Source organism: Eptatretus burgeri, chromosome 6 (assembly GCF_056783735.1).
Source record: "Eptatretus burgeri isolate ZD-2024b chromosome 6, Ebu_testis_v1, whole genome shotgun sequence".
Classification (NCBI taxonomy): Eukaryota; Metazoa; Chordata; class Myxini; order Myxiniformes; family Myxinidae; genus Eptatretus; species Eptatretus burgeri.
In genome coordinates, this window is record NC_140966.1 from 2,375,540 (window position 1) to 2,388,039 (window position 12,500).

Genomic DNA, 12,500 nt, shown 5'->3' on the forward strand with positions numbered 1-12,500 from the left:
GTCATACGCTGACTCGAGGAAACACCGGAGAGGCTGCCATGTTTTTTCCCCTCCTATTTTGTTCAAAGTAGCTGCATTGCTTGACCTTTCTGTCATGCTCGATTCTCCTTTACTGCGATGCCGTTATCTGTGGCTTTTGTCCAGTTATTCTCATTCTGTGCTTCCTTTGACCATGGCTAATAAGATTTTGTGAAAGCTTTAAAAAAAAAAAAAATTGTTGAGTAAATAAAGTTAAATGTCACGTGACAAATTGATTTAAAGATGGAGCCTTCACTTCGTTGAAATCAAGGCTGGGACAAGATGCGAAAACTGGAACTATTAAATCATTACAGATAAGGATAACTGGATGTCTGTTCACCTCTGATAGAGGCTGTGGCCTACTTTACTCTCGTGACAAGGCAATTTTCAAGTGATCTTCCCATGACAGAGGGCACCATACAATACTCAGTGTACCATCGCTGTACTAGCGAGCCACCTTACCCTCGCCATTACATTTCCCAGGTGGCATCAGATGAGAAAGGCTTCAGGTAGGATGGCAAGGGTTTTTGTGAGTTCTTACACATCCATTATATCGACGATCTAATATCACGGTCTATCCATACAACTGCAACAAACTACATTTTCTGGTCATGGCTTTTCATGGTGAATCTGAGTGATCTGTTGGTTTTTTGGGGGTTTTTTTGTTGTGTAATTATGCTAAGGCTGTCGATAATAGTTTTGCTTTTTTTTTTTACCGAATCCCTAAACTCAAGAACAGCCTTAATTGGTGCAGAGCTTGGGAATGGTCTTTTTTATACTGGGTACGTCTTAATGTTCATGGTTTCTTCTTTTCCTTCCTTGATGGTACATTTGAATCCACCAAAGCTTCGCTGCTATTGTTCGCATTTTAATCGCCTGTGCCCAAGACACTTTGTCACTTTAATTAATCGCACCACCCTGGAAGCTGTGGGACTAATGAGATGGGCCTCACGGTCGCAGTTGAAGGGCGATCTGGTAAAGGGGACCAAAATATGACTGTGATTGCTTTCTGCCTGAAACTGCTTGTAGTTTAATGTCGGGATGCTTTTAACAGATGTAGCGATGTCTGATGTGCCTTCAGCGTTAATGCTCAATGAGAAGGTTGTAATCATCTCGAGAAAAATAAATGTTTAATGTTAATCAGCATTTTTCTTGTTTGCGTTTCAATAGTGCTGGTTATGAGTATATATTTTAACCTTCTCGTAATTCCCTGTTCCTGCCTCATTCACACCTGCTTTCGTTCTACTCTTGGTTTCCTTTCCTTATAAGTCATTTCGATGGCAGTGCTGTGTTGATCAAACCTCATAGGAATGTCAAAGCAAAGAGGATTTATTTTGTGCCAATGGCTGACTTTGGCCCCAGTAAAACCTCAAAAATACCCAGCTCGGAAACAGGATGCAATCTAAATAGTGTATGGTAACATTGAGAATATTGAGCCAGACTCTCTCTCTCTCTCTCGCTCTCGCTCTCGCTCTCGCTCTCGCTCTCGCTCTCGCTCTCTCTCTCTCTCTCTCTCTCTCTCTCTCTCTCTCTCTCTCTCTCTCTCTCTCTCTCTCTCGCTCTCTCTTTCTCTCTCGCTCTCTCTTTCTCTCTCGCTCTCTCTCTCTCTCTCCCTCTCTCTTTCTCTCTCTCTCTCTCTCTCTCTCTCTCTCTCTCTCTCTCTCTCTCTCTCTCTCTCTCTCTCTCGCTCTCGCTCTCGCTCTCGCTCTCGCTCTCGCTCTCGCTCTCGCTCTCGCTCTCGCTCTCGCTCTCGCTCTCGCTCTCGCTCTCGCTCTCTCTCTCGCTCTCTCTCATCTTATTTTATCCTCTCTATGAAGACACACTCCTAGTCATTGCGACCCTTTATGCATTTCATTCATGCGCCATTTTGAACCTTGCCTCACTCTTGCACTTATCAGGAGCACTTCAGATTGAAGACAGCGATGATTCTGACCAGGGAAAGTATGAATGTGTTGCTTCCAACTCTGCCGGCACTGTTTATTCATCACCAGCAAATCTGTATGTGCGAGGTAAGACTTTATTTTTCTTGGTGAACACATACGTTTTCAATTTTTTTTTTTGGTCATAATGAAAAACTGTTTCACTCTAGCCTTACTGCTGTTAGCGATTTTTCTTCCAAAAATGCACTTCAAGCTGAACCAGCATGCACGGATTCAAGGGCAAGACTGTTTGTCTTTCTTCATCGCTCAACCGGTTTATATTTCTGCACTTGTATTTCCTTCTGTTTTGGATTTTGGCTCGGTCACCTAGCTCTCCCTCTCCCCTCTACTCTTTGTCCTATGTGGTATGTTGTTGTGATATTAGACTGATAGATGCTATCTAAGTCATTGTTATTATTCCACTATTGTGTCACTCTCTCAACTGCCCCTACTTGTGTACGTACAAGCGTTCTTGTTGTTGGGTTTTTTTTTTCTGGCATGCTCCAATCTTCAATACTTTAACCCCAAAACCTCTGATTAGCCCTCTTATTTTATTTCCAATTCCTTTATTCTATGTCAATTTGATAACTTGTCATAATCCATACCATTCTCACCTTCTCTGTTTTTTTTCTTCTCTTCTTTCTTCCCTTATCATTACCATGTGCCTTGCTCCTTTTACTCCCCTCATGGTTCACTTCCCCCCCCCACCCTTTCTCAATTTCCTTGCCATTTTCGTCACCCTCCTCCCAATCAATCTGACCCTTGTTCTATTTTCTGCCTTTCTTCACACCTTGCCTGCAAACCTTCCTTTCTCTTCATGTCTTTACTTCATTATTTTCCTCTTTATACTCTTTCATTTTTCCCCTCTTCCTCTCCCTTATCTGGATTTACTTTGTAACCTTCCTTCTATCCAGATTTTTTTTTTTAACTTGCATTCCCTTTTCTGACTCACAACTTTTATGATTACACCTCCCCCTCCTCTCCCATACTTTCTTGATAGCTCACAACTCCCACCTCCACATCATGTCAGACCTGTGTCTATGTTAGCTGCTGCCATTCTCCTCTCCCCCACTTCCTCCACCTGCCTGGGGCCTCTGGCTTCTCACCCCTGGGGGGAGGGGACAAGGGGTCTGGGAAGAGAAATGTACCAATGGGTGAAAACAGAGATGATAATATTTTTTTTTTGAGAGCAAAATTATCTGGAGAGTAGCAAATAATTTATGAAAAAAAAAATGGAATCAAGACTAAATAGGGTTGATTATGTATCTGAACAGTATGCTCACTTAAAGAATAAAATTGTTGTAGTTTGCCAGGAGACTGACTTAGAACTGAAAAGTTGTGTGTTCACTATTCCTGCGAGAATATAAATCCAATCGGACATGATGTTTTATTTTATTAAATGTTGAATTTGGAAGGCAATGTATAATTTTTAGAGGTATTTTATATATATATATATATATATATATATATATATATATATATATATATATATATATATATATATTTTTTTTATAGCTTTAGTCCATAACAGCAAAACTATATTTGTTCAGTGTGAGTGTGTGTGTGTGTGTGTGTGTGTGTGTGTGTGTGTGTGTGCGTGCGTGCGTGCGTGCGTGCGTGCGTGCGTGCGTGCGTGCGTGCGTGCGTGCGTTTTTGCAAATTTAAGGTGTCAAACATGATTGCAATTGATAAGAAGAAATATATTACTTTTCTGGTAAAGAAGGTACGAGGCTAAATAGTTGTGGCCTGTGTAAGAATTTTATTCTCCATAATCCCAGGTTGTGAGTTATTTCACAAGTACGGTCATTGATGTCATTTTGTAAATTGTAAACATTATTTGAATAGATTTGGATTGTGATAATATAACAACAATAGTTATTCCATATTATCAGCAACAATGTTTCAAGCCAGGCCAAAAAATTATTGCTACATGAATTATTGTGAAAAGAACTGAGATTTTTTCAATGAGACAGTGAAACTCCAACTGCTCCCTCCCATTTGCATAAAAATAGGCGTGAGTTTGGTCGGGTTTGTCATTTGGCTAGCTCTGCCTCTGATTAATTACAATGGATAATCCCAACTGCAAAAACCTTAATATATTTTTATATATAAATTTATGTGTAAAATATATATATATATATATATATATATATATATATATATATATATATATATATATATATATATATATATATATATATATATATATATATATATATATATACATATATGCGAGGTGTGTTCAAAAAGTATCCAAGCTTAATTTTTCGTGCGTAAGCAAATGAAGCTAGGGAGGCGTGGTGTGGTGCACGTATGTAGGCGATCCTAATCCGTATGCGTGAATATTTTGCCGCCTGCAGAAGCTGTCAGTCGCCGACAGACCGCAGATGAGTGAGGAAGTGAAAGTGAGCGCCGTCGGATTTTCGTTTTTGACAAAATCACGGATCACTGTGGTCTCATCGCCAGTGATCACTGTATTGAAGAAGTTCGGATCGCTGTTCACAGTCTCCAGCATGTCCTGTGCGATCTCCAAACGGAGTTGCTTCTGCTCGATCGTTAGCAGCTTTGGCACGAACTTCGCTGAGATTCTCCTTAAGCCCAAATCCTCAGTTGCAATGGAATGAACGGATCCAATGCTGACGCCCGCCTCGTCTGCAAGTTCTCTGATCATGATTTGACGATCCTGCATCAGCAGGGTCCTCACTGGGTCAATGACTATCTCATTTTGGGATGTTGAGGGCCTAAGAGAACGTGCTTCACTTTCCACTGATGTGCGACCATCTTTGAAGCGGTTGTACCACTCTTTTATCTGTGTGGTGCCCATTGCTTCGTTCCCGAAAGCCTGTTGAATCTTGCGGATCGTTTCCACTTGGGAATCGCCAAGCTTTACACAAAATTTGATGCAGTAGCATTGTTCAAGTTTTTCCGTCATTTTGTCAAAAATGAAAATCCGACGGCGCTCACTTGCACTTCCTCACTCATCGGCGGTCTGTCGGCGACTGACAGCTTCTGCAGGCGGGAAAATATTCACGCATACGGATTAGGATCGCCTACATACGTGCACCAAACCACGCCTCCCGAGCTTCATTTGTTTACGCATGAAAAATTAAGGTTGGATACTTTTTGAACACACCTCATGTATATGTATATATATATGTATATATAACACATATAAACATACACACACAAATATATATATATATATATATATATATATATATATATATATATATATATATATATATATATATATATAAATATATATATACATATACATTAAGGAAAGGGGGGGGGAGGATATATATATATATATATATATATATATATATATATATATATATATATATATATATATATATATATATATATAATGTGGATATTTATATGTGTTATATATATATATATATATATATATATATATATATATATATATATATATATATATATATATATATATATATATATATATATATATATATATAGATATATATATATAGCCTGGTGTTGGCCTAGTGGTTAGGGTAGCGGCTTGGGATCCAAAAGGTCCTGAGTTCAAGCCCCGTTGAGCCACCGAATTAAAACACCAGGGGGTAGACTCAGCCTGTCATCCTTCCAAGAAAGGCGAAATGAGTACTAATGTACTGGGCCGGTGTATACCCTGGTTAAAAATAGGTGTACCAGATCCCTGTGTCGCAAGAGGTGACCAGGGTTGCGTCAGGAAGGGCATCCGGTGTAAAAAATGTGCCAAATCACTATGCGGATCATAAGGATGATCTGCTGTGGCGACCCGGAATGGGAGCAGCCGAAAGAAGAAGAAGAAGAAGATACACAAATATGTATGTATATAAAAAACACATATAAACATACACACACTCATATATATATATATATATATATATATATATATATATATATATATATATATATATATATATATATATATATATATATATATATATATACATATATATATATATATACATACATTTAGGAGGGGGGGGGGGGGAAGGGGGAAATATAATATATATATATATATATATATATATATATAAATATATATATATATATTTATATTCGGCTCGCACGAATATAATATATTGCTCGCACAAGGAGCGCGAATCCATAACAATATATATATATATATATATATATATATATATATATATATATATATATATATATATATATATATATATATATATATATATATATATATATATATATATATATATATATATATATATATATATATATATATATATATATATAGATATATATATATATATATATATATATATATATATATATATTGTTGCGGTATTCGCGCCCGCCTTGGCGTGCTGACGTCACGTAACTTTCGAATCGCGGCACGCCGCCCACCGGACGGACAATCCAGTCGTGACCCTCTCGGACTAACGCCGGGAACCAGTCACGGGTGGACCTTCGGTCTCACCGCGATCGAGCCAATCAGCCCCCGCGTGGGATAGGGTTGCTCGCCAAATTCGACCTACCTAAGTACCCACGCGGAGGGTAGACCGGGCGATCGCACCTCGCCGCAGGTCGACTTCGGACACGGGCCACTTAGCGACCCGGCTCCGTACTATCGGGATAACCGAGCGGTGTTATCGTCGACCTCGACGGTTCGACACCTATCGGGCGTATTCAGCCCACTACCAACCCTTTACGTGAAGCAAGATGGGGATTCAATAGAGGAAAAGACGAAGCGAAGCGGGAGAACAGTTCAATAATAAAGCACATTTATTCGCGGCACACGGAAGCACACATTCAATTCCACCAAAAGCACACAGAAAAGACACAATTCAATTTACACAAAAAGCAAATATAAAAGCGAAAACACAATGCAGAGCTAATACCGACTACCGAGCACACGGCAACACTTATACAATTCTACTTCACAGACGGCGCCGACAACACATACCCAAAACCAAGGAAAAGAATACCCTCAAGGATGAGGCGGGCCTGAGGCCGAGACCGGGTCGGCCTACCCGTCTGGTGATGAGACGAGGAGCGGCGATGGCGCCTCAACTCCGCGGGCCTCGCGGACAGTGTCTGGTAGGGGGTGGGAAAGGGGCCCCCTTGGTCACACTATCTCAGCGCGGGGGGAAACAGGAGGGGGTTGCTGATGCTCGGGGTATGGAGGATCTTTATTATCCCGCGACGAGCGTCTCCACCTCGGCCAGGTCGCGCTGTCGGCCTCCCTCGGGTGCAGCTTCCTGCACGACGCGAGCACCCCCTCGTCTGGTGTCGCCGCCTTTCCACAGCTCCGTCCCCTCCGTTCCGACTCCAACGCACACGACGAGCAGCTCCACCGCCCGCGAAGTCTTGACTCTCTGTTTCCGACTCTCCTACTCTCCGCCTCTCCGCCTCTGGACTCTCCTACTCTCCGCCTCTCCGACTCTGGACTCTCCTACTCTCCGCCTCTCCGACTCTCCTACTCTCCGCCTCTGGACTCTCCTACTCTCCGCCTCTGGACTCTCCGACTCTCCGCCTCTGGGTCTCCGACTCCTTTTTGACTGACGAACACGGTCCTTTTATCCCCCCCCGTAGCTTCGCCTTTGACCCCCTCCCTTTGACCTTTCACCTCGCTCCCCATTGGCCCGAGAAAAAGTGGGCGTGAAGGCTTTTTGATCCATAAATTTGCATATATCGATCGCCCTGGGGCGGGCCACCCGCCCCTCGCTCACCGATTGGACGGCAAGAAGTGGGCGTGTGTCGTTTTTGATCCGTTTTTGAAGCACAAAATCCGTGATTTTGTACACGCTGTTCGGCGCGCGCCCTGCACGAGTCCAACACCGGTACCCACAGCGGGGCAAGAACGGTGGCGATGCGACGGTTGCGAGGTGTGACGGGAAGGTCGTGGCGGTTGTGGTGAAGCGGCGTTGTGGTTGGTGGTTGATGTTGTGGTTGTGGTGGTAATCATGGCGGTTGGTCCAAAATAAAGATAGCAAAAGAAAAACGGCTATCCTGAAGAGTCGCAGCACGCATAAATGACATGTATTCCCACTAGACAACGGGTTTGGGCCTAACTACACATGTACTTACCGAGATATCTCACCTAAGGGACCTGAATGGTGGTTTGCGAATTTGGTAACCACAACACTACCCCCTCCCCTTTTTACAGACTCGTCCCGAGTCGTCAAATTTTCGTGTGCCATCATGTGTAGTTTTCCCCTTTTGTGTAGTACATTTTACCTAGTACAATGTGTAGTACAATGTGTAGTACATTTTACCTACGGATCCCTGAGTGCGACATTCATGGTATTCGTGTCCCCAAAATAAATAACCTAAGGGCTGCGTAACTATCCAAACAAACTCACTCACACGGACGACTTAAATAAAATTGCCGGCGCTAAGACAAACATGCCGGGGGCGCACTCATATTTACAGTACATCTTAACCTTAACTTACAAATTTTACACTAAACCATGGCCCAGGATCACTGAACTCTGCAAAAGAAAAGCAGTTAGCAGGGAGCCAGGCTGCCCACATGCAGTCTCTGGCTCAAAACAATGCAGGTGACAGGGAACGTGGCTGGCTGCTCACACGCAGTCCAAGGCCTTCCCTTTTGAACTGAACGCAGTGAACCACAACGGTGCATGGGCTGCACAAACGCAGTCTCCGTGCCAGCTCAAGTGGCACACGCAATGAACACAACGAATGGATGCATGAACACAAACACGGTGCACGGGCCGCCACTGCAGGCCCGTGTTGTAGCTGCCAACAGGGCAGTTCTCGCAGCTTGCAAACTGTTGCCTTGATCCTGGCGCACATGGGAATGAACAGGGGGGGGGGGAGCAAAGCAAAATTTGAACGGGGGCTGGTGAACAGGGGCAGTGGGCATGGCATGGCAAAGGCAGCAGGCAAACACAGCCCGCAGAAGAAGGCCGCTGCAGGCAAACTCAGCCCGCAGAACCAGGCCGTTGCAGGCAAACACAGCCGGCAGATGAACTGGCCGGCACAGGCCTTGAAGAAAAACAGCCAGCAGATGAACTGGCCGGCACAGGCCTTGCAGCACAGCAGCTGCAGACGATCCAGCCGGCACAGGCCTTGCAGCACAGCAGCTGCAGACGAAGTTGGCCGGCCTCCGCCTTGCAGCAACGCAGCCAGCAGATGAAGCTGGCCAGCTTTTGCCGTTCAGTGGAGGTTGGTGGAGGGAGTGCGGTGGTGCTGGCCACTCGGAAGGCGGGCTTGGACCTACCTACCTGTCTCCCTCCCAAACTATCGCCTTTGCCTGTCACTGTACATACCCACTCCCTTAATTTGTGAAAAACCAATTTAGCCCCAACTTATTTTTTTTATTATTTTTATTTTTACTTCCCCACTATAAATCGTCCCCTAACCCCCTTTATCGTCCTTGTTCGGCTAACCTATCCTGTCACCTAGCCTACTCCCAACCCCTACGTTCCCTTCCCGGAGGGGAATAAGGGAGAGCTAGCGTCCTGTGCCAAGGCCCAACGAAGCCTCAGAATGGCCTCCCCAGAGTTCGGCGATCTAACCAAAGTGGGTCCGGCGGCCCACAACGACAGCGAGGGGATGGATGGTGCGGAGGGGTACATCTCCTAATCTACCCTAACCATTTAACTGTTAAACTACCCCGGGGCTTTCAACAAGCTCCTCTCGCTTAAACTATTGGTTCTATAAACCCAGATTCCCGTCGCCTGTGTTGGTGTCCTCACAATTTCGGGCCTCGCCCCCCAATTTTCTCTCCGTGCCCTCACACGGTCTCCTGGCTGGGACACGTGGCTCCCTTTGGCAGGCACGACCCTCTGCCGAATCTCCCGCTATGGCACCCCCGGGCACTACACTGCCTCCGAGCCTACCAGCTCCCTAACACCGGGGAGTGCCCCCCATGGCACCTCCCCTGAAACGCACACGTGGCAGGCCGGCCTCCCGGGCCCCTTTCCGAGGGTCACCCGTGCCCACAACACTGCCCACGCGGCTAATGGCGCCCCGGGCCCCCGCACCAAGCAGGCGCACCCGTGCCCACTACTCTATCCCGGCCCCCCATGGGCCCATGGCCTACCGCGGCCGACTAGCCTAGTGCCCGGGGTACCCACTCAGCGATACTCACCTTTCGCAGCCACGCTCCCAAGCCCGTCAACAGGGCTCCTGCACCCCTCCAAATGGGTCTCGAGCCTACTTTCCCACCGACAGCAAAACGACCTCCATTTTTCAATTTGACTAACCCAGCTAACTCACTTTACTCTGACCCCGGGGTCCCTTGGGCGGGAGTCACTCCTCCCCCCAATCACTCATCGTACCATGCATTCCCCATTCGCTCCACTCACACAGACCCGCTGGCCTCACTCACTCACCATGTACTCACCTCACAACTCACCAACTCTTCAACACACACACCACTGAACTCTGCCATCCTCCTAACTACATCCCCTAACTAACTCGTGCTCCCACGTCGTCCCTTAAACTACAGCACGTTCCATTTAACACTACGTAGCTAAACTACGTCCCCTCTACACATCCACAAGTCTGTCACTGTCTTCTAAATCCAAAAAATCATTTTATTTCCCAACCTAAATCTGGCTACAATCCCTCTAACTAATCCATTCCACGGACTCCATGAGGACTTACCCCTGCCCCATGGAGTCGGTCTAACTAAGCTAACCCTTCCCCCTAACTAGTTTCCATCCTGTGCCCAGGTAAGGGGGTCTTTCACCCCTTGCCCAGGTATCCTGTGCGCCCGAAAGTGAGGCTTGCTTTTTATTTTTTTTTTCCATGCGCAGCACCTGCGCGGCAACTCAGAGCTCGCGCACTTTGCACCTGCCCGTGACGTCATGCAGCTGCACGTGTTCCTCGTCCCTCCTTGGACGGTACCATCCGGCAGAGATACCCCTCCTGCCGGATTCCAACCACACGTGCAGCCATGACGTCACCGTGCGCATAAAAAATAAAAAAAACACAAGCCCCACGTCTCGAGGGGTTCCCCACGCGAACACATGTGCTTTGCCCGTTGGAGCTTAACACACACGATCGCGTGGAGAACCCGTCTGGTCCAAATCCGAAATCCTGCCTAAACTTTGTCCGTCCGTGGGATCGGCAAATCCACCGCGTGCGTTTCCGGACCGGGACTTCACTCTCGCAAGCGAGCACGTGGCGGTCTCGTGCGTTGCACAGCACGAACCTCGTGCTCACTGCTGGGCGAACCCGGCACGGTCCCCGAAACAACTACAGCCGCTACTCGGCTTTCTCTCCTCTGTCGCCGTCTCCGTCTCCATTCCACACACGCATACCTGCGTGTTACGACGCACACAGTCCACTCCATCACATTCACACCGGGAGACGCGGCTGCGTGGTCCCGCATGCCAACCGACATCTCCCTCACATACCGCTCTCTCACACACACGGTCTCCCTTGCATAACCCATACCACTCACACGTGGTGCTCCATTCATACAAACCACTCCACTCACACCCGCGGGGGCACTCACCCGCGGTGCCTCACTCACACACCGTGCCTCACTCACACACGCGGGGGCACTCACCCGCGGTGTTTCATCCACACTGGCCGTTCCATCCACACACACGGCCTCACTCACACACGGTGCCTCATTCACACACGGCGTGCTGGGAAGCACGTACTCCGGCACCATCGCCACCACGCCACTCACACATGGGGTCGCTTCCACACACGGGGACGCACTCACACCTTGCACCACACACACAGGGACAACCACACTGGGGATTCGTGTCCCCACAAGGGTCTCCGGGGCCTCTCCACCCCCCAAGCTCTCCGTGCACCCGTCCACTGCACTCCTCCCCTCAACCTCGCAAAGCACGACCGAACTCACCTGGTCGTGACTCGCCTCAAGGGGGCATACTCCCTCCCCTCGTTCCTGGAGGAGGCCATCCAGGTGCTCGCACTGGGTCTCCACCCAGTCCACCAGCTCAACCTCACTATCCTCCACTACCTGTGTGTGTGCGTCACTTACCCCGTCTTCATCGTGTTGTCTCTCCTCTATTTTTTCTGTCTCCCGTGTCTCTATACATTTATAAGTTTCTGTTGTCGTCACCTCGTGTCTCGTCTCACACGTTTTGGTCTCCCCATTTAATTTTTCCCTTTTGGTCACCGTCGATTCCTCTGTCACGACCCTCGCCCAACACGCCCCCCGAATTATTTTTTTACCCGCCTCCACCGCGGGCCTGTCAGCCGTTGCACCCCCTTCCAGCTCGTTTGCTCCCACACGTGGAGTCGCCATTCCCAGCTCCCTGGTCACGGCCTTCATGCCCGCCTGCAGGCATCGGCCCATGTTCTGCGTCTCCCCCCGGAGCTTTTTCATTTCTTTTTTCATTTCGTTTTTCATTCCGTTTATTTGCTGTGTATTCGCATCCATCGTCGTTTTCACTTCATTTGTATTTGTATCCATCTTTTCATCCATTTTTTGTGTATTCGCATCCATCCTCGTTTTTACTTCGTCCATTTGCTTGTTCATGTTCGCAATCATCTTCGCTGTCGTTTCCGCATACATTTTTTCGTTCATTGCCGCCAGCATGGCGCATAGCTGGGCCATGTTGGATGCACTCAGCT

At 46.8% G+C, this 12,500-nt stretch overlaps 1 protein-coding gene across 8 annotated transcripts in view; it reads left to right on the forward strand.

Annotated features, from left to right (window-relative positions):
• The window catches only part of PTPRD (protein tyrosine phosphatase receptor type D), a 382,026-nt gene that overhangs the window by 246,792 nt on the left and 122,734 nt on the right, over positions 1-12,500 (forward strand). For all 8 annotated transcript variants that reach the window (XM_085883705.1, XM_085883708.1, XM_085883709.1 and 5 more), the window contains exon 6: positions 1,917-2,027. In XM_085883705.1, the coding sequence (XP_085739831.1) occupies positions 1,917-2,027 (111 nt within the window). The remainder of the gene's footprint in view (positions 1-1,916; positions 2,028-12,500) is intronic.